At 37.2% G+C, this 24,229-nt stretch overlaps 1 protein-coding gene across 5 annotated transcripts in view; it reads left to right on the top strand.

Moving 5' to 3' along the window:
* Nucleotides 1–22,253, top strand: part of LOC146568352 (voltage-gated potassium channel KCNC1-like) — a 54,485-nt gene extending 32,232 nt beyond the window's left edge. The window contains exons 5-7 of one of the 5 annotated variants that reach the window (XM_085284357.1): nucleotides 960–1,088; nucleotides 6,447–6,487; nucleotides 17,133–22,253. In XM_085284357.1, the coding sequence (XP_085140483.1) occupies nucleotides 960–1,081 (122 nt within the window). In that variant the 3' untranslated portion in view covers nucleotides 1,082–1,088; nucleotides 6,447–6,487; nucleotides 17,133–22,253. Of the gene's footprint in view, nucleotides 1–959; nucleotides 1,089–1,873; nucleotides 1,895–6,446; nucleotides 6,488–10,052 lie in introns of all 5 variants that reach the window. The other 4 variants (XM_085284355.1, XM_085284356.1, XM_085284358.1 and 1 more) reach the window with 4 other exon arrangements.
* Nucleotides 22,254–24,229: the final 1,976 nt, after the last annotated feature.

Raw genomic sequence — 24,229 nt, 5'->3', positions numbered from 1 at the left:
CACACCAGGAGACGGATATGCAAAACATGCACATCTTATGTAAACAGATCCACACAGCAAGATGTTTGGCACAGTATGATGTAAACATACATTATATATTATATAAGTGCAGAGGCAGCCAATGCAGATAAACTACATATAGGTCATTATACGTTTTGAATGTCACATTCAAACATGCAGGAAAGATGCGCTGGATGGGACAGCACACTATAAACTGAGTTAGGAGACTTCAGTCACAGCTAGCAACAAAACATCCATACATCTACAGTCGTGCATTTACCACACATGCATACACACCAAGTTCTTCTGCTCTGCTCTGTTTGTTTCCATCTCTTCACATTCATGTTGTCTGTGTTTCCATCACCGCTTGGTATCACATTTTATTTCTTCTGTCGGACAAGAATCTCTGTCCCTCTACCTCTCTCCTTTTCCTTTTTCTTCACAATGCCTCAGCCATTCATATCTTCCATCTTTCCACGGTGTCTGTGAACTTTGTTCTGTGTCCCATAATGTCACATTTATTCATGCTCAAAAACGATCTCTTTCTCTGTCTTCTGGACTCAGACAGTTGACCATGCATTAATTTACTTCTCGTCACTTCTGTTTCTCCCTGTCTGTTTCTCTCTTTCTCTCTCTCCTGCCTTGTGTTGTCCTTTTTATTTACTTTTCCCTCAACCCCTTGACCACTTACCCTCCCAAACTTGCCCCACATCTACCCTCCTGTCCCCGCTCTTTCCCTTTTGAAACCCACGCCCTCATTTCACCCCTTCTTTTCCTTTGTGCTCCACCATAACGCCTTCCCTTTTCGTTGCCCCATGTCCATTATCTTCATGCTCATGATAACCCAACACCTCATTTACTACTGCAATCCAACTACCACCACTGCCACCAACCTGCACTGAAACACTCCCCCACACTCCCTCCAAACTTTCGACACCCCCCTGTTGACAACAAACTAGAGGCAGCAGCCCTGGCACCCAGCCCAGACTCCCCTCTGACTGAGGATTGGTATAAGATGGAGGGGTCTCTGTTACAGCAGGACCTCAATGCAAACTCCACATCTTCCTGGATCAAACCATAGACCAGAGGTAACACTAAAAAAAAAAAAAAAATTTTTTTAATAAAGGAGCTTGTATCCTGGAAACATCCAGAAAGTTTTAATCTGGCTGTCCTAGAGGTAGGATTTTTTTAATTGCACAAACAGCAGTGTAGTGCCCACTTTAACACAGATGCAGCTGCACATGCTACGCATGACCTCAAAAGATATGCAGATACACCAAATGTTTTCACAGTGTTGTGTCTAAATGTTCAATGGAGTTTGTCCTTTGTGTCACCTGTAAGAAGACTTATCTGTGCCTGAACGCGTGGAATGATGCAAACATTTGAGCTCAGGTTAGGTAGCACTTCAGTGTGAATGTTAAGGTTTGGGTTGCAAAGGGTATTTCGGGGCTCACCTTGTGATTTCAGAGGTATTTCATACAATGAGTCCTAACCTCAGCCCAATGTTGTACTTATTATTATAACTTTGTGAATGACAATCTCAATGAACACTGTACAAGATGTAATAAAAAAGAAAAGAAAAGAAAAAATCTGGAGAGAAAATGTGAAAATTTCGCTGTGATATACACTCAGTAATTACTTGTTTGTCTGTGTGAGAGCTTAAAACCTGCATACAGTCATGAGAGTGCAAGAGCGCATCCATGCGGGTATGCACATGTGCAAATAACACCCAGAAGCTCAAATGAAAAATAACCCCGTTGTTGTGTCCTGTGTCAATAACTAATAAAGCAAGACACTGAAGAAGAACCAATGGGAACAGCGGGTCATGTTGTTGTCTGATGTGCCTCTGTGTTGTTGTTGTCTCTCTCTTCAGGTTGTGTCATATCACGCGTGTGTATGTGCGCTTTTTTCATTCTTACATGTTATACACTGTGTCTCTGTCCTCTCAATGCCGTCTGAGTGTTGTGTTTGTGTTTGTCGTGTGTGGCTTAATTTAGTTTTTTCCCTTCCTATTGTGTTTTACTCCCTACCCCACGGACCTCCACCTTGGCAAACAGAAGTGCACACTGCAATTTAAAAAAAACAATGTTTGACTATAAACAACACCTTTCTATTTACACCTGTATATATAATATGTACATGTACTCTCGCACTGGTTGTATGCACTAACAGTGGCATTTGTCCCTGCTACGCCGTGATGTGGCCACAAGGATTTGCAAAATTACATGTACATATGCACCATTTCTAATCAGCTGGTCTGCACTGATACTTTAACACATTGTGATTGCAGTGCTGGATATCACCTTTCCAAGGCCCAAGGTAACTGGGGTCACTGGAGCCATCTGTGTCAGGGGATATCACTTCGTGAAACATGGCATGCTTAACACTAGCAAACATTTTAAAGAATGCATTAATCAAAAAACAAACAAACAAAAAAATTGACCTACAAATCAGTTATAATACCAGAGTGCTAATTTACAAAATAAGCATGTAATGGATCTGAAATACTATCCCCTGACCGTATAACTGTGCTTTCAGTGCCTAGTGTAGTCCAAAGATTAGGACCTTTTGTATGAGTACTGTGGAAAAATCAGAAGGAACATAAGCTGCACTTGGTGACTGAAACACTTACCGGCCAGACAGAAAGACAAATGCTATGACAGAGTTGACCGAAAAAGCGGCTTCATGCTGTTTAAGGTAAGCGAGCCTCGAGCTGTCCGAGCCTTTCAGTTAGAGGTTGCTGACATCGCTGCAGTTTTTAATGGTTTTCTATATGTAATATAAAATCTAGGTGCTACAAAGATCCCTCTTTAAAACAAATCAGGAGTCCATTGAGCAAAACAAGTGCTTGGGTTATTAGGATGCTGTGTAGAGCTTGTAATTTGTAGGTAAGCGATGTATAAAAGTCTTTATTGTTTTAGTGTGTATTTTAATGTTGAGCCTTGTGCACTGGGGGAAGAGACTGTACTAAGTGCTTACAGTAAATACCAAATCAATTTGATCTGTTTCTTACTTTCTCTGACACTTGAGTCTCTAGTATCTGATAACAAGATTCCATGTCTATAAGCCCCGTGTTAGACAAATGACCTGGCCAAGGTGATGCCTACCTCTTTCCTATTGGGGGGAAAAAGATAGTTATATAGGAGCATTCAAACTTATCTGACTAATCTGTTAAATTTGTGAATCAGAAGTTTTGAATATCAATTAAATGAACAAAAAGCACTGGGTTTATAACAGTTATGATAGTCCCTGCTCTCCACTTGTTTTTAAAGAGGGATTTCCTCCATGCTGACTAAAAATCATTCTTGTGTGCTTTATTTGTGATTTATTTTGTAGATATATGCATAAGGTGTTTTTGCCAACTTATTTTCTTAGCTTCTCAGATTCTTTTGTTGGATTGTTGGCCATTTGACTTCCTACGCACCCAGTGCCGTATGCATGGCTCACTAAGGTCAAACGGTCAATCACCCCCCTCTGATTGCTCACTCCAAATCACTCCTCCAGACCTTCTTCAAGGAGTTTATATTGGCTTCTGTCTCTCTCTTCCTCTGTCTCTCTTCTTCTCCACACTCTTTTCCTCTATATATGTATATGAGGTGTTTTTTTGTTCTGTTCTGTGTTTCTAACATGCTCTGTGCATCTGTATTACTGTGATGTGTTATCCAGCAGTTTGGTAAAAAAAAAAAAAGAAGTATTTATTTGAATGCTATATTGTTTTGAGGTGTATGTGTGTGGATTGAGTTGATTTATGTTAATTTTAATTATATTTTGCTGTATTCTGTATTTTGTTTTGTTTTTCTCTTGATATTGTGTTTTGTACAAGTTCTTTTTGTTGTTTTGTGTTTTGTGACTTCCCTCGTGTTCTTCCTGTGATCCCCTTTGAGTTTCACCATCACCTGCGATCTGTCTTTTCTGAATCGGAGTGACAAACAAAACTGCCAACAAAACAGCGGAACAAATTAACAGAAAAGTGGTGCAAATCTCGCTGGTTAAAGGCATTCTCAAGAGCATATTTGGCCAAAACGTTCACTACTTATTAGCAAATCCGTACTTATCTGTGCTTTTTATGCATTCATGTTATTACGCTAATTATCATTAGTTTACTTATATATATATATATATATATATATATATATATATATATATATATATATAAGAATGAGTCCAGTGTGCTCATTCTTGATGAATTGGTTATTTGTTAAGCTAAATGCAATGTGTCACGCATTATAATTTAAAGGTCCTTTTGTAGCTGGAAAGACTTTCAAAATGAACTTCTTTGTTATGTGACATTTCCCACTGTGATCAAAATAGAAAGTGACTCAATAGTCACTCACAACAAGATTTGATTACCGAGGGTACAAAGTGATTTAATTGTGGCTGAGAGGACATTTTTGTTTTGGCCATTTGAAGTTCATACCAAGTAAATACAAAATGGGCTGCTGACAAAGCATAATGCAAGGCAATTAATGATTCCACATAAATTCACTAGTGGTATAAGATTTCTTAAACTTCATGTAATCAACTACAATGTATCAGTGATATCAGAGTATTTGCTGTTGTGTAAACTGTGCGGTTTTGGCCAAATAGTTGTCCAAATTACCTGAACATCGGACGTTACCGTGCACAAGGTGTTGGGTAATTGGTGTTAGATTTTTTAATACTTATTAGCAAATCCGCAGTAAATCTGCAGCATTTTCATGGAAGGATAATATAATTTATCTAGACTTTAAACAGATACGATGCTGAGGTTTACAGGGAAAAAAATGCTCTTCATTGACATTTCATCTGCTCCTTTTTTACCCCATTGTTTTATATTGTTAATTTTGACACAGATTAAAGTTAACTGTTGGCAGAAATATTTTTCCACCCACCACAGACCTGTCTGTTGTTTCTGTCTGTGCTCGAGGTCATTACCAGAGCGACACGCTAACTCTAAAAGTAACTCCTAAAAGCCTTTTCCTATAACCCGTGTGAAAGTTTTTTATGTGGTAACACTTGTCAGTCCTCTCATGTGTTCTCTTTACGGTTGACACAGTATGTAAAACTCGCTCTACATTGCCATGCATGATCTGATATTTGTAACAGTACCACTGTGTGTGTCTTACTGTGTTCCCCCCATCACACTCTGCAAATATTCTCTCTGAGCCAGATTTTTACTGATACACATGTATGCACAGCGTATATTCACATATATGTACAAGAAGCAGGGACATAAAATATTAATTGGGTTCGACATGAACTGCATACGTCTGACCTACATACTACAAACTAAAGGATGTAGGATGCAGCTGGATGTTATATCTTCTCTAGAAGATATAGTAGGAGCTGTATGTAGTGTATGCACATATTGTGGCTTCAGTAATGGTCATGACCAAATCAGTACATTTCATTATTGGTAACAGGAGATCATACGATCTTTAAACCATGTAAGAATGAACCAGTGTGTATGTGGCCATTCTTAGAAAAGAATCAAACAGTCAATGACGCTATAAACAGTGATTGAAAACAGGTTATTGCCTTCACACATGCATACAGTGTCATGGTTTGCTGTGTGGCAGGCAGGAGAAGGACCCAAGATGCAGACTCACAGACACAGGGATAAACTCAAAAAACACAGCTTTATTGCTGGCCACGAGAAGTAATACAAAATAACCTAAAACTGGGAAAACTAAAGCATGAGCTGTACAAGGAACCGAACCACGGGGAGAATTACACACAACATGAGGGAGAACGCGACGCCGAACAGAGGGAGACTCAGACAGAAATACACAGAGGGTAAACGAGGAAAGTGGGCACACACGGGGAACACAGGTGACACTGATAATCATAACGAGACAGGGCGGGGTGAACTGAACATGACATGTACAGGCACAGAGGTTCAGACAGGAGGAGAGAGAGCACGGGGAAAACACAGACATAACGGGCTGGGGAAACATGAAACAACCACAAAGGGAGACGAGGGCTCATAAATACATAGAGGGCACACAGGGGGGAGAGAGAGCACGGGGAGAACTTAGACATAATGGGCAGGGGAAACATGGAATAAAACATAAGGAGAGACGAGGGCTCACAGATACACAGAGGGGCACACAGGGGGTAAAAGCCATGAAGGGAAAACACTTAGGGAACAACACAACAGGGCAACTCAGAAAACATGGCCTAAATAAGGAACGAAATACAAAAATACAAAAATACTGATCCATTCTGATTCTGATTCTGATTCTGAACTAAGAATACTGGGCCCACATGGCCCAGGACCATGACATACAGTACTGTACAGTGTGTTTTTAAGGCTATTTTTTGAGTCAGTCTTAATTTCACATGATTATGTGCTTGGTAAACAGTCTGGCAACAATATTTGCAGTGCTGTCTCTGTTCCTCTGTGTCTTCCCTCAACATAGCCTTCTCCTTGTGTGATTAACACTCATTCTCCATCCCATCCCCAGGCCGCCACTGCAGTGCAAGTGTAACTAAAGTCTGACTCTAGGTAGGTACATACTCCCTCTATAGTGTAAATTAAGTGTGACTTTGGGCAGGAATTATGTCATCACTGAATACAGTGACAGCCAGACTCACCGTTTCCCTTGATAGAGAATCCCAGAGCACAAAACCACAGATGATTGTTGTTGTAAATGCAGCAGATAGCCCAGAGAGGAGGAGAGCAGACTGTGAGAGACTGCAGTGGCCGAGACATGATTAACTTATTTTATTTTCATTTCACAATATTTCTTCTTCTTGGATTTTTTTAAAACAAAGTCTGTGTGTGACAAAAGCAAACTATTGTCAGCTGAACAACCATCACAACCATGTTACCACCTGATCTCATTGCTCTCTATCACTTTCACCTTTCATATAATCAACAAATGGGAACTGCTTTTCTGTGTCTCAATTTCCATTTTTACCGATATGCCATTCGGCAAGTGTTACGAATCACATTAAAAAGCTTGATTGAAGAAATCAGTTTATTAAATGTCAGTGAGATCATATTAAAGCCAGAAATTAAGAAGACCACCATTACCAACTTTATTTGAATATACACTCACGGGCCACTTTATTAGGTACATCTTGCTAATACCGGGTGTGACCCCTTGCTGGTCGATTTTGATGATGACGATGATGATTTTATGATAGGATAACACAGTTGCTGGATATTTCTCTTGCACATCCATGGTGAAAATCTCCTTTTCTACAAAATCCCGAAGGTGCTCATTGTGATGCTGAAGAAACCACTTTGAGATTATTTGAGATTTGTGACATCCTGCTGGAAGCAGCCATCAGAATATTGGTACACTTCTGACCATGTTCATAAAGGGATGGACAACTAAATATCCCCAGCACCATTACACAACCAGCAGCTTGAACCATTCATGGGTTCATGCTGTTCACATCAAATTGTGACCCCATCATCCGAATCGAATCGAGACTCAGGTCAGACAATGTTTTTCCAGTACCCTGTTGTCCAGTTTTAGTGAGCCTGTGGCAATCATATCCTCAGTTTCCGGTTCTTAGCTGACAGGAATGGCACCCGTTTTATTCTTCTGCCACTGTAGTACATCAGCTTTCAGAGATGCTCTTCTGCATACCTCAGTTGTAGCAAGTGTTTATTGTCATCTTGAAGCAGTCTGATCATTGTCCTCTGGCATCAACGAGGCATTTTCACCCAGAGACATGCAGCTCAATAGATATTTTTGCAGTTTTGGACTGTTCTCCATAAACTCTAGAGGTGTTTGTGTGGGAAAATCCCAGTATAGCACCTTCTGAAATCAGACCAGCTTGGTGCTAAGTCACTGGCACCAACAACCATATCCTAAAAGCCTAAATAAACTGATTTGCTGACATGTGGTTGGCTAGTTAGATGCTTGCCATATTTAACAGTTGAAAAGGTGTACTTAATAAAGTGAGTGAGTGTATATAAAACATAGCTATTACGCGAGCACAGTGGAACACTTAGCATGCTGCATGGTGATCTTTAACAATATATAGAAAATACTGGAAGGAATTTGTGACTAAAATCAAAGAATCGACTTTTGTTAAAAGTTCTTATAAAGGATTATTTTTTGTGAACCCCCATAAATCATACGTCATATCTTCAGATATGCAGAGCATTAATCCAAATTAGAAGTTGTCTAATATTCAGCCTTTACTGTTTTTGTAAACCTTCACGATTATGACTATTCTGTTTCCCTTTTTAAAGAAAAGAAAACATCTTTTCTTACATGTGAATCTGAACAGTAAACTTAAAATCATGTTGGATTTCAAGCATACATTGTGCCATAAAAAGATCTTTGCTTGTTAGCTGTAGGAAAGGCACCTTCAGATTATTTCAATTTGACTATTTTAACTGTTAAACAATATTAAGAATAAATAAGCAGAGATGTTTGAGTTTTGATCTTCAACTCTCACTCTGAAAGCACACTATCAAGCGTTGTTCAGTTCCAACAACATACCAGGTTTGTTTATTTTTTCTCCTCCCGTCTTGTACTCAGTCAGCAGTCTTTCTATACATGGCTGCCACTTGATGTAAACTGACAGTTTGTCTTGATGCATTTGCGTGGTATGAGAAAAACGTTCCTCTAACTTAACTTGAGAATGAAGCAGCACCAGATTTGCCAGGCAGCTTTTCAAAAGTGTTTGTGGTATGTTACTCCAAAGATGACCAGTACAGTGACATATTAATGATGCAAATATGCATCATTAATATGTCACTGAGGTACCATCTGACGAAAGTGTTTGAGTAAAAAAAAAAAGAAATACTTTGATTTAAGGTTGGTTATCTAGAGTGGTAGAATCGGCCACTTTGACCCTGAATGTTGTCATATTTTTCCATTGCAACAGGAAGACACAAAGGGTGTCACACTGGATCAGTGGCTGTTCTTTGTTGTCTGACGCAGCCTTATGGTGGATGGAGTTTGACAAAAATTTACATCCATAACTTAAGTGTACAGAAACCTCTGCTCCAGCATCACAGTGTTAGAGCATTACATTCATTTCAGCTAACATGAGCATATTGCTAGTAAATGTATAAAACTCCACTCACTATAAGTCAGTCAGTCATTGTTAGAGCAGATAGCTGCTATCTAACAATGGGGCCTTTCACTACAGCTGATGCAACAACACTGTGATCACAACACAACCTTGTTTGTGGCTGCTTCCTACAAGAAGGGCTCAGTGTATGCATGAAGTGTTTTGGACCAAAAATACAGTGGGAAAGGAAACGTAGTCTTAGATGAATTGGTTATTTGTTAAGCTAAATGCAAAGTGTCACGCATTATAATTTAAAGGTCCTTTTGTAGCTGGAAAGCGTTTTAAATGAACTTCTTTGTTTCCCACTGTAATCAAAATAGAAAGTGACTCAGTAGTCACTCACAACAGGATGTGATTACCGAGGGTACAAAGTGATTTAAATGTGGCTGAGAGGACATTTTTGTTTTGGCCATTTGAAGTTTATACCAAGTTCATACCAAGTAAATACAAAATGGGCTGCTGACAAAGCATGATATGATTCCACATAAACTTCATGTGATCAACTACAATGTATCAGTGATATCAGAGTATTTGCTGTTGTGTAAACTGCGGTTTTGGCCAAATAGTTGTCCAAATTACCTGAACATCGGACGTTACCGTTCACAAGGTGTTGGGTAATTTATGCAATGGCCTGTTTATTGTGTTAAATTTTTTAATATCTACAAATCTTTTGCGTTTATGTTTTTTGAGGAAAAAAAGGCATATCATAACTCGCATTTTCTTGTCTTGTCTGTCTTGTCTCTGTCTGTCTGTCCTTTATATGTCTTTATGATTTTCATTTAATATCCTTCATTTTCTTTTCTCTTCACTTTTGTGGTTCTTTTTTTAATTCCTACTTTTAACATCTTCAACCTCATGTTCATGTTTCAAAACTATGAAACCTTCATAAAAAACATTCTGCATATGGGAATTTTTCATATTATCTGTAAACATTTCACTGATTTTCTTTCCATTTATTCGCACATGACATAAAAAAAAATACAAACAATTTATTAAACTGATTTATTATTATATTGATTGTCTTAAAGCAACCGGCTATGAAAAATCTCGCAGTCTTAATAACATATCGGGAATGACTGGGTCAGCACTGCGACTCGCTCCTATTACTAGCCCGCCTTTTGAGACCTATGAGGCTCCAGGACCTCTGCGGCGCTGTCGTTCCCCCATCCCCTCCATTTTGTAGCAGAAATTGTGTTAATGATTGGCTGATAAGAGATGCAGCAGATTAGCCATGGACCAATTACGTTGAAGCCTCCATTTGCATTGTACGCCATGCAAATACAATAGCAATAACATACAATGAACTCGAATGTAGAAAGAATGAGATCTTGTCTTGTGAATCAAATGGTTTATGAAGCATGTTAGGTGGAGTTAAATGCAAAATTTAGCTTTAAAGATAAGTGGTTATTTAAATAATTACAAGTAATGTAAAACTGATTGGGGCTGCTTAGTGAATAAAATAGTGCCATGCATCAAGAAGGTGTTATAAAAATGTGCTCAGTTACATTTTCAGATGAATATTTTTGCGAATTCTGGACCAAACTAACTTAGACTCCTAACACTCATACAGTGAAATAATCATGGAGCAAGATACATGATATGAACAAAATTACTGAGCCACATCTCTTAATCTTTGAATTCAGGTGTTTCACGTGTGCCATTGCCACAGCTGGATAAAATCCTTCACATTTTTTAAACAGTTTTTAAGACATTTTGCCTCTCATTCAACAGACTTTTTCCACTTCTAAAAAATGTAATTGGATGCCACCATTGCAATAAGTCAGTCAGTGAAAGGTCTTCCCTCCAAGATAGTCCATAATCAACTGTAAGTTGTTTTGTTGTAATGTGGCCACAAAGCAGGGTCACACATAAAGGTCAATAACCTCCACAGCTCCTCTGGTATTAACATCAGGACAAAAATGGTCAAGTCATAGTCAAGCAGCTCCAGTAAGTGTTATACGTAAGTGGCTTAGTACTTTTGTCCATATTGTGTAATTTAGTTTATTTAGCCAAAGACAAAGAAAAATATATAGATAATATAATAAATATATAGCGAGTGAACACAGCGCTGCGTAAGCATTCCACAATGTTGAAAAAAAAAACTTATCCTATGTAAGTCTCAATTAACACTCAATTCATTTTCATTATTGTGACGTCATTGGGCACTTTATGCTGATAGTTTACACAGCAAAGTTAGGGGATGTCAACAAAATCAGAAACAAATGAAAGTAATACGTGTTTTATTGTACCAAAAGAGCTATCTAATTCTGAGGGTGAACATGTCTCTTGAAAATAATAGTTCTTATATTGTATTGCTGTTAGGAGCCAATACATACGATCATTGTCTCGTTGTCTAATCCTTTGTTAGATGCTTGCACATTCACTTGATCCACTTGCTACTGTTGTTATTCTAGATGTCTAATATAGATAAGCCAATACTCATTAACAAAGAAAAGTATTGTTTCATTAGACACTTTAACTGATTTGAAAAAAAAATTAAGGCTTATGATTAACTTAAGAAAAAATAGCTTAAAAAATCAGATTTTATTGCTTTCCATATTTACTTCCCTGTAACGCTAATTTATTTCCCCAATTATTATATTGTTCCACTGGATTATTTTGCATTGCGTTGTAATATTCCTTCAAATGCACTATCATATAATCGCCACATAACAGCAAAATCTAAACCTTAAATCTACCCACATGTCAGCCAAATCTTTATACCAGTAAGGCAGACATTCACAAGGTCTTATTTTAAGCTTTTTGATAACAAATTATAGTGAAGGGTGATATGTGATAAATTTTACCATTCAAATATCTACATATAAGTGGGACTGCTTGGCTCAACGCATGCTAACTGGTTATTCTGAAATGGCCTTTGGCAAAGGAGCAAAATCTTCTGTTTTATGGTAGCAAATGACTGAGTTGGCCTTTGAAGTATAATCAGGACAGTGATATAAATGAAATATGCACTTGTAGGTCTAAAACGTTTTATAGAAATTTAAATGCAAAGTATTTATAAACAAGAAGATTAGAACAAATGTACAATGTCAGATATGGATTACTACTTAATTAACTATACAGTCAAATCAAATGCAAGCACTTTACTAACAATCATTGTTAATTTGCTCACTCTTGAAGCTTGTGTCTCGGCATCAGAAACAGATAATATTACAAAACAAGTATACAATGAAAACCTTGGACCACCTAATCAAACTTGCCTCTTCCTTTTTTCTAAATCTAATTAATTTCTTCCTCACCATTTATGCTTTGAAGGGTTTTTTGACATTTTCTTTAATAATTTCAAATAAACCATCATGTTTAGGTGGGCTGTCGCTATAATTTTACCTTCAGCAATCTCAATCAAAAGCAAAAAAGACAAAACAAAAAAAACGATTTAAAAATAGTGACACATTCACGAATGCAATAAACATGCAACATTACGTTAATGCTGGAAAACATGCTGTGCACATACATATGTAAATACACAGATATATTTTTAATCTAAAACACGCACAGACTTAGCAGGCAATCTCCTCATTATCATTGATTTAGCTATACCAGCTGTAAATGTACAAACGTTATTCAGATGACACGAGCCATTTTTCTTGTTTTATTTCAAGCCAGTATATAGACTTTTTGATGTCCAGGCTGTCATTTTAAATCGCTTTAGTTTTTTAATGATTTTGTATTTTTTTCATGAATACTGTGTATTTCATGGCAAGAAATGACATTTTAATGCCACTGGTTGTCTAAAATAACTATTAAAATAATACAATGTTGTAAATTGTTCATAGGATTCTTAACCAACAGGAACATAGACTGAAGAGAGCAAAAAATAAAAAATCAAAATGCTTCAGAACTAGTTTTTACAGACAATTGTAAAAGGAAAGTATTTCCATACTTGTTTTGAAGTCTTACTATCCACATGCTTCCAGACCCCTTATATTTGTGAACCTAGATATGCAGCGTTTACATGAAAGCTGTGACATCACTTGAATGTTTTCCTTGAATGATGTTTTAGTGTCTGCGTTAGGATAGATTTTGACATTCAGGCACTGTAAGAAGTAATGCTTGCCTGGCTTCATCCGTTGCTGGTTTTGAAGGCCATCGCATATATTTTCAGACCAAAGTAGCGTTAGGTTGATTCACTTCATGATTATGATGTCAGAAAATTACAACATTTTAGTGTTGTCTGAAAATATCCGAAACTGCATGCCGAGATTTAGTTCTCCTGTGAATGAAAGCATTTTTGATAGATACTTGATGTAAAATGTCAAACTGGACTTGTACAGTTAAGATAGCAAAACTCTGGGATAGGTTTTTCAATTAATTTATCCTACAGAGAAGTCTTTTGTGAAGTGAAATGAATCACTGATTGGTCTAGATCACATGCTCAAAGATGTTCTTAGTCCACACAAGCAAATCTTTTGGACTATAAGGTTTGCTCACATCGCTTCTCAGTGCTCGTTAAACCTTTTTTGTGCCCACTTACTGTACTGTATTATCATAGAATGTCTACGCAATCTATAACATCCCCATTGTGGATGTTATAGTTTGCAGATGCTTTGACTTCGGATGTTATGCAACTTTGTGTAGAATGTAAATTTGTGTTACAGTAAAAGAACATGTCCATCCATCATTTACAATGTCTGCAGGGGATTGTTTTGCTTGAATGCTTTAACTGATTAACAGCGAATGAGGGGAGTACCACACCTCACACAACCTTATCCTAACATTAACACTACAAGAGTACTGCATTTGTTTATATTCAGTTTGTATTGCCTCTGAATCGACTGACTATATGTTTAGTAAAAAGAGAAACGAGTAGTTGTGACAAATGCAAATAACCTAGAATCCTCCAAAGCACCCATTGTTTAAGTAAACAAAACAGGCAGTATGTTGTAAGTGCCTCTATGAGGCCCATGTAGGCTTAACTTAAAGTTAGATTTAACTAGCTAGACCTTTGATGTAATGCTCAATAGGTCAGTGGTTTTTACTAAATATGTACATATCTGTATCTACATATACATTAAAGCCAAAACCTATGTATGTATACCATATGAGGGGAGGGCAAGAAATTCCATAACCACTGATTCTGATCTCATATGCATGTAAAGTGATGTTTGGCTTTCCCTAAAAATCCTAAAAGTCCCATGCACAAACTTGGTTTCCAGTTATAAATACATACTTTTGAGGTATGTTTGCATTTTTTTTTTATTATCTTTTTCTTTACTGTTATCACATGATTAGGGGTTTTTTTTTTTTAATCTATGTAATTATCCAGTGACCTGTAATGATGGCTTGAAAGAAGGTTCAGAGTGTAAGTTCGGTATTTGCTTTGATAAGAACTGATTTGAGTACATGTGCTTTATGTTAATCGATATAAACGTACAATGAGTATGAATATTTCAGTGATCACGACTAATGTATCAAAAAACGTTTGATAAATGTGCAGCTTTGTGGGAAAATATGCAGGACTGTATTGTAAAAACCTTCTAGAAAGGAAGAGAATGAAGCTGAACTTTGTGCTTTGAGAAGGGTGGAAGTGAAACTGTGAATTCAGTTAAACGCCTGTGTGTGTCACTATTGTGCATAACAAGATAGTTAGACTAACTTGTAGTGGCCATTAAGAGGATGATGAGTGAATAAAATCTCAAAGTCTTGTACATAGCAGAATAAAACAAACAATGTCAATCCCCAACAGCGGAAAAATTAGTTAAACTGTTCCTCGAATTTGCCCTAGGGATCAGATTTATAACTAATATATAATATAACTAGTGGTGTATGCATTAAAATAATGCATACACCACCCTTTAAACAAATCAGGCAGTAATATTTACATTTGTAAAGTGCTGGAGCAATATAAGAACATAGGAATAATGTCAAAGACACCTGTATTTGCTATTTGTGTAATGTTAAAGATATTTCTTGTTGTTCTTTTTTACTTATGCTCTGTTTATAGCTTCGTAGCTATGTTGTGTGGAAATGAGTGAATAAGACAAAGGCACAGTCAGAACTGCATATTTTGTCCCCAAAACATCAGATCCTAAATGAGGCTGTCACAATGTCAGATTTTTCACAATAACAATATTATTGCAATATCTATCAAAATGAAAAAAGAAAACAAAGCAATAACGACGAATCTCATCCTCCTTCAACTTTGTGCACTGTGTATTTTGTGTTTTTGTGTATTTTTGGGCAATACACAAAGTATGAGTCTAAGGCTGTGGAAGATGTCTGCAAACATAACTATACTAAATTGAGGAAAAAGATATTAAAGTGTAATTTATGACCAGACAAATAATATTGTTTTACTGTCCAATAGTGGCTAATTTATATATTTATATTCATACATAGGAACTCTCACTTGACAATAGGAGAGAGTCATATACAGTAATGGTTATATGTCTGCATTTAACACATGTAAAAAAAATACTTTATTGATATTAACAGAATTCAGTGACTTCACTTAATGTCTTGGTTAAATTAAGATGTACTGAGCAGTAATTGTAAGCTTGTGAGCTACATTTACTGCAAAAGTGACTTTTCCTAGTTACTGTGCTGTGTTTTTATTTTTTGGTTTGTTTGGGTTTTTTTGTCTGGCACCTTTCTACTGGATACTGATAGAAGAAGGAAGTCAAATGAAGAGATGAAGGACCCACAGGAAGAGCTTATACAGCATCAACAATGGATAATTGTATTGTACATTAATGTTTGCTGGTGTGACCACAACAGAAGTGTTTTATTTCTTGAAAGATGTTTAATGGCATCACAAAATTTGCTAGATTTGTTAAATGAATGAACTTCATAGTGTGGTGTTGTTGACAAGCATTTTCTGGAATTAGTAGCTGTGTTTTCAAGTGTAGCTTAAGGGTAGGTGTTAAACCCCTGAAACTGTGTCTGGGAGTAATGCCACAATCTCACAATCTGAAGTCCAATAATACTTTTGTGGATGTGAAAACCTCCATGAATGGCATTCAGTATGTTTCTATGTGTCCATGTGTCAAAATGTCAAAAATGTCCTTTTCCGTGAAGTATACAAATCATTCAAATGAAAATGTTTGCACACACGCACTTACACAGACTAGTGAAGAACTGATTAGAGTTTCCCTAATCCTGCTCACTTTGAAATGTTCTGTGCTTTGAAATGTTCTGTGCATAACTCACTCATGTAACAATGACTGCTGTGTTCACTGAAAGTTGAAGTGCAAAGTTGGTCAGTTGGCTGGTAGCAAGTTTCATTCAGTCTATTGTTTGTTTTTTTAATAATGTCAGCTGTCATTTTTATCGTCACCGATACCTGAGTATAAATTATAAATGTGTGATTACAAAAAAGTACAGCAACTCTGCCCATAATAAGCAAAATCTATCCCAACTTAAATCTCACTTATCTCCTTGTGCAGCTCTGGACCACACCCAGCAGCGCTGTCATTTTCGTTTGCTTCCTATACGTCCACTTTGTACTTGCACTCTGCATCTGTGATTTCACCATAGACCCCAGAGTAATATATTCAGTGACTGCTAGAGAACTGTGGTGCGTGCCGCAATGACACAGTCTTCACTCACCACCCATCCTGTTTGCCATATTTGGCTCCTTGCGACATTGTTCCTTTGACACAACGGAGGGGATCCAGCTAACATCACAAATGCAGAATGCAATTTGTCAAAATGGGACTTTACAGGAATGTACTAAAAATAGCAACCTCTACACTCATGTTTTATGTGCAGAGTTGCAGAACTTAAGTTATATGCAAAGTTACTGTCTGTACATATCTATGAGACAGACTGGTTTTTTTGTAGCTTGTTGTAGATGTCATTACAGTTTAAATGTGTGAACCTCATTCTGACACTGTTAACCTGCAGTTTACAGGTAATAGCAATCCTTGATTATTTTCCTATTCTACATAATATTAACAGAATTAATAACCTGGATTACAAAAGTCCCTATTATTGACATTCAGAATATGACTTTACAACTAAGACTGGTTTATATCAGTTAAGCACTTTTATAAATTAATCAGTTTGTTTATAACGTTTTACTGTGCATGCTATTTCACAAACTCTGTGGACCTGATATTAATGGCTTTCTGTTCTTTTCTTTACAGTGTTAAGTTTCTAGCATTCGCCCTCTCTCTAATGAAGAGTCCATAACTGGTAAACACAAATTTGCGGCGGGAGCCACATAACGACAGGTGTGACACGGATGGACAGTTTAAAGGAGATCTTTGGGGTGACAAGAGAGACCAGAGGTTAATCATGAATTAAAAAATCATATGGTCTGCTCCTCACATTGTTACCAAAGCAGCCTCTCGGAACTCCAACCACACTTTTTACAGCTGTCTGACTGACCTTTTCTTTTCCTTTCCTTTGGCAAACTGACTGAGCATTGCACTTACACACTTTTGGGAGAAAAAAGGACCCCTTAGTTCACATTCCAGATGACATCTCTCTGACACTAATACTCGCCATCTTGTATGAAGACCAACTCAGTGCTATCTACAGTACTGAACAACTGAGCAACTTTGAGTTTCTGAAAAAACAAAACAAACAAACAAAAAAAACCACGTCTTCAACGGGACTGAATGAACAATGTAGCATCTCTGCTAACATATTGTAGCATTTGTTGGCTGGGAAATAACTTGACTTAACTCATCAACCGTTCACAGAGAGAGGAATTTATGCATTCAAGGGATCTTTTAGATGTCATTTTCCTCTTGGGTTCCTTTTCCAGTTAAAAAAACAAAAACAAAAAACGAGTACACGAGAGACAAAGGATTGGTCTTACTCATTAAAACACCTGGCATTCACACACATATATTTTATATATATATTCATAAATATATATACATATATATGGCCCATTTGGGGGACCCTGTGTGTATATATATATATTGATATGTATATATGTATACATATATATATATATTACACCCATATGGTCCCTTGTTCAAGCTTAGCACGTGTATAGTATGTTTGCCACTGAATCTATGTCTTCCATTAACTTTTATCTGACTGAAACACTGCCCTCCTCACAGCACTGATATCAAAAAAACTACAAACTATACCAAGTGTGAAGCACATGTAAACAAAGCACATGTAGCATCTGCTCAAACATGTCACATATGGCATTTACTGTACATTTATACTCACCTGAAACAGTCACTGCAACAAAATAGTGAGAAAAGACTTGTCTTTATCTCTCATGTACTGACATGGGCTTGCCCAAAGGTCCTGTAGCATGCACTTGCTGAATGACCTTCTTTAATGTGTTGTAGATTGAGGAAATATTCCATTAAGGTTGAGTTTTATACTTGCCCTACAATTCACTGCCCAATAGAACTTACTTATTAAACTGCCACTATCCCTATCCTGATTTGCACATATAGGATATTTTCCCATGTCTGACTGACTCAGCATTCAGCCATGGGGAGTAAAGAGAGGTGGAGTAAAGTCCTCATCGATCAAGGGATAGCAGCCTTCCTGAATGACAAATAAGACCATACCACTACAAGAACTGTTTTTAATTCACTCTCCAGTGGTTGTAATTTCAATGTTATTTTGAAAGGGACCAATCAGATAAATCTTCTCCCTCAACACAAAGGCTGTCACTGCGAGTCAAGGCACAGCACTCCCTGGACTCATACTGCCCCATCTCTCGCTTGCCCTTGATGTGAACGATTTCACGGGCAAGTGTCAAGATAAAGATGGCCCATTTCGGGGACCCTTACGCGAAGAGTTAAACCAGAAGACGTGGACCAAGAGTAGAGCAAACGCGGAAGTGTACAAAGAGAACAAATCTATATTTTGATAAACAAATCCACAACTCTCCATTACTTTGGAGGAGATTTCTGAGCAGAAAAAAAGTCCAGAATGACAGAAAAAATAGAGTCAGATGCAAATGTGATTTGAGTATTTGGCATCAAGAAATGGAGTCAAAGTCCTATAAAAATACGGAGAGAAAATAATCTGCTATGAGGGGTGTGCAAAGCTGTTTACCCCACAAGCACTGAGAAAATGTTTTCTGAAAGACAATGAGCAATGACAGACTGCACCTACAAAGACATGGGGATGATGGAGGATGGACGATGAGATAAACAAATGGAGAAAAAAAGATAATGCATTTTTGTAACTTTGTTTACCAGCATGACTACTTTGCATGACTGTCTTTTCTGCAAGCCCTTAGTTGAAGACAAGGGTGCTAGAGATACAAAAAAATATATATAAAATTAATTAAAAAAAATGTTATATGCAATTAATGTTTTAAAAAAGATTATAATGAAAGAGAAGAGCTATATTTTGTTTTGAAAAGTTAAAAAAATGTGAATATTGAAACATGTATGTTTGCAAAGTACACCCTGAACTATGTTTTGTTTGATGAAATCTCTCTGCTACTACTGCCCTACATTCGTCATTCCAGTGTTTTTGACCTTTTCTGTCACTGTTTTATTTTCTAATGCACTGAGCAGTATATTTTTTAACTCTTCTAAGTCAACAGTGGTCGTTCAAGACTTTGCCTATAGCACCTGCGCAAAGGCTTTCTTTCCTGGGATGTTCTTTGTTTTTTTGTTAGGTCCATGTTTTCCTCCTTGATTCATTTGCACAACTTACGTAGCAGCAGCAGCAAGAGCAGCAGCAGTTCTAAAACAGCAGCACTCCATACCACAACTTTGACAGCTTGAATACTACTCATAGTTTGCTTTTTTTCTTTGGCAATAATACAGTAGTTGTCACAAGATTGTAGCAGGTCAAATGGAGAACCTTGAGTCCTTGGAGTATCTTTAAAATCTCAGTGTTAGAGATTTATAAAGGCCTTGGATGTCCCATGGCAGGATTTTGCTAGGATAGGCAATTCTGTTCCATTCATAGAAACATGGGAGTAGATGTGTAGGTTATCCAATAAAGACCAATAACAGTACGAAAGATACTATATTGGCAAATAGTCGGAGATATCAGGTTTGCATGGAACCAACTGCCATTCCAAAATTTGTGTGGTTTTAAGGACTCAGGTGTGTCAATGATGTGCTTGGATGTAGGTGTTTTGCTATTTTCTTTCTAAGATAAAAAAAAAAATCCTAGTATATAGACGACGATAATGTGAACACCTCACAGTGATGTGTACAAACGCATGCATTATGACTTGATAATCTCTCAAGGGGGGAACAGAGTCTTGACATATTCCCTTAGCCTCCTATCATTGTTTGTCATGAATCCAGTCCTGATAACTATAAACACTGTGCCGTGTTGTAGAGCAGAAACGTCTTCCTCCAAGAGGCAACTGAAAACTACTCACACTCGCAGTGTCAGCATGAGTGTGTAGAGGTAGCTCGTCTTCGTTTTTTTAGATGGTCAGGTCTTTGCATTCGTCACTTACCATGATTATCGTCATCCAGCTGGCTAGTTGGCAGCTTATTACAACAAACAGCACAGTCATGTGAGTACCAATCAAAAAGACCCAGAGCTTCCAAAATGATGTCAGAAAGTGGGAACGAAAGGGTGAGAAATACCAGTGTCCACCAAGGGGAGATTGATAATGATGTAATAAGTAAAAAATAATGTCACTGTTGAGTGCTCTCTAAGCCCCTCATCCTTGTCTTGGTATTCCAAGTGAGTTTCAGGCCCTGCTGGTCCAGGGCTTAGCTCAGGCAGCTGCACGGTTCTTTGTCCATTCCTAGTACATTGCAGTTGGAGGCTCACCAGAATATGAGACTCAGTGGTGTGATGTAGACTGTAGAAGTCCTTCAAAAATTCTGTCGAGTCTACACTGGTTTTACAGGGTCTAGAACTTTTGTCTATTTGCATTAAATGGTCCATGGAATTTCTTTTTTGGTCGCGTATCTTTTAAAAACTCACAATTTCAGTTCCCATTTTGGAAGGCATTAAGCTACCATGGCTTTGATGGTCACAAAGATGTTTATGAATATTTCAGAGGTAAACTTCTTGCAATGGTGCGCACACTTGCAAAAACCTTGTGCTTCACCCAGCTGTTTTTGTTTTTATGGCCAAGTAGTGTCTTTTCCTCTTTTTATTTTTCATGGTTACAGTCTTTATTTCCTTCATTCTCTACGTTGTGGCTGCTCTGCCAATGCCAGGCTGAAAAAGATGTCTTTCCTTTTCCAATGCATAATACTGCCATTTGATTTAGACACGTTTGAAGAGAATGAGTTACAATGTTGAGAGTGCTAAGTCTGTTTTATTTTTACAATCTGTTAAAAATGTTATAAATTTCATGTAGAAACACTCACCGTAACCAAAAGAACAAATTTGCTTTACATGGTAAGGAGGTGCAACTGTTGTGACAATGACTATTATGTATGTGGACATGTCATCTGCAGGTGTTGGGAAAGTGTCATGTGGTCCTTGGATGACACATACTCAGTGGTAACCATTTTCTTTATATGCTCGTTTATGTTTAATATGTTTTTCTGTTTTTCTTTTTTAAGTTGAGGACACGGTATGCAATTTGCACCACGAATGCCACTGATAGACACTTACTGTATGCTCCCTGAGACACAGATATTCTGTCATCAGTTTAGATGATTGCAATGTGTAGTGGCTTTATGGTTTTCCATAGAGTAACTTAGCAATCACACTAATTGAAAAATATTTTATTTTACAAATTAATAATGACAGAGTTGTTATCAATGTTATCATACTAACTACATTTTTCTAACATATATATCTTATTTTAATTAGAAATATAATGATTAATACAAAGTCATACCCAATATACGTTGAACTAACAGTACATAGTATCATTATGCATCCAAAGATGAAGACATATTCATTTTAGAAGCTATCAAACTGTCTAAAACAGACTTAAGTACTAGTCCATTGTACTGCAGTCTAAGTAGGAGAGTGAATGGGGCGAAGAGGTGGTCACTGGATTATCTGGTTGTGACTTATGCCGGATTTTATTTTTGAAATGTTGTAAAACAAAGAACAACTCATCAAGAACTGTATAAAGTATATTTCAATGGAATGTTCATGATCTATCTTTTTATATTTTGAAGAAAAAATAGAAACATATCAATAAAGTGTCATAATTGAACATATTTCTACTATTGAGACTTATAATGTATGAATGTCAATGCGATCTAATGTGAATCTCAATCTTCATAGCAGCTTGAATGAATAACAAACTAAAAGTCATGAGATGCTTTTTCAGAGACATTAAAATTGCTTAAAATCATTGAAATTAACTTAAAATAAATGAAAAAGTAACACCACTCGTGTGTCTGTTTAAGATTTCTGATCAAATGTGGGCGTTTGTGAACACCGGCTGAATATGACTGATAGAGTGACATTTTGCACCGACTGTCACAGTTAACACTGTTTATCAGCCTGTCGGGAACAGGATACCACAATAAAGTGATTGATATAATTTGATATGAAGTGAGAACACAGTGAAATGCAAAGCTGTCCAAGAAACTGGAGACTGACATTGAATTCATGACTGGAAGGACATGGTGTATATCAGTGCCAGCATTTACAAGAAGTTTCTGTTTAAGTCAGTAACTGTTACTTTGAGAAACAGTCACATAATGGCAATCGATAAATTTGAGGTCAGCAGTAACTGTGTCATGATATTTAAGATTGAGGATGTACTCTAAGTGCTATCTTCCCAGCTTGATATCAGATAACTGTAACTTATAATATTCCTGACACTGGATACCAACATATCCCTTCCTGTTCCAAAATGAGAGGAACAGGAATGTCTATAAAGACATGGACGAGTGAGTATGGTGTCGAAGAACTTGACTGGCTTGCACAGAGTCCAGATCAACCTAATAGAACACCTTTGGGATAAATCAGAGTGGAGACTGTGAACAAGGCCTTCGCATCTGACCTAAAAAATGCACTTTTGAAAGAATCACCAAAAACTCCCATAAACACACTCCTAAACCTTGTGGAAAGCCTTCCTAGAAAAGTTGAAGCTGTTATAGCTTCAAAGGGTGGGCCAACATCATATTAAATGCTATGGAATTATCACTCAAGTTATACTGATGAATGTGAAATCTTTGGCAATAAAGTGTATTACTTACTACCTGTAATATTTTATACCTGAACTATGGACTGTTTGGAAGAAAATAACCCAGATATTTAGAAACCTGGTTGTGAAGCGCCATTTTGAAGCATTTTAGTCACGTGCCTGTTGTTGTTGTTGTTTTTTACCTCGAAGTGACCATATTTGAACGAAGAGCCAGTCTGTTAAGTTATCAGCTAATGCTAGCTGGCTTTGTTAGCAACCTACATCCATATACTGGTATGTGTGCATTAAACAGAGGCAAACACCCATTAATTCAGGCAAACTAACTGACAGATACTAAGTTTTCACTTACTACTAACTAAGTTCTTTGGAGGGGCTTTTACTATAGTTAACAATAAGACACACTGTTTTATTTCGCTAAATGCTTCGGAAAGCAGCAACTCAATTTAGCTGATGTCAAGTAGCAAATAGCTAGCCATTGTCTGTGTCAACATCAGGGACAGCATAAAAGATGGATGTAGTTACCATGATGGTACCCACTGGTTTCTGAGGTCGTGTTTTTTGAAGCCTTGAGGTGAGTGTTTCTTCCGTTGTCATCTGGCTTGCTAAAGAGAAAAAAACTACTAGTGAGGAATATGTCTGACTGTGAAACTGCGCACGCATTGGCTAATGAGTTATGTTTGATAAGAAATATTCAGTGTGTGGCTTCATATCACAGACAACTCTTCATTAAAAAAACCAACATATGACCAAAATTAAAACAATATTTTAAAAAATAAACTACTATGGGACTGTAAGTCTTTTTTGCAGTCACAGTCACCTATCTAGTAGCCTGTAGACAGAAAGCAGATTTAAGACACTCCTGCAGTGCCTTAATTTTTCCAACCCAGAAGCTACGTCTGTCTTATATGCTGTCTAGGTTTAGTACTCGTTTCTATCACTTTTAACTCAAAGCAGCCTCATTTTGAGTAAAATTTGTTACCGGGAGAAAGTATCTTTAGAAACCAAACCTCTTAAAAGAAAACTTGCGTAGTGGAACAAGATTACTGCATAACATTTGCACTACTGCTGCTTGGAAAATTAAGGGAGTGAAGCTGGTGCAGGGCCACATGCTAAGAAATAAAAATGCGGTCTAATGAATTGGCTGTTCTTTCTACTCATGGTTACCAACTGTCGGTTTCAAACTGTGTTGTGAAATTGTAGTGGTTATGTGTA

The sequence above is a fragment of the Mchenga conophoros genome, linkage group LG8 (assembly GCF_057382185.1).
Source record: "Mchenga conophoros isolate Kocher_MC1m ecotype Shallow Benthic linkage group LG8, M_conophoros_male_GT1.1, whole genome shotgun sequence".
NCBI lineage: Eukaryota > Metazoa > Chordata > Actinopteri > Cichliformes > Cichlidae > Mchenga > Mchenga conophoros.
Note: the sequence above shows the minus strand (reverse complement) of the source record. Positions and strands in the feature narration are given on the sequence as shown.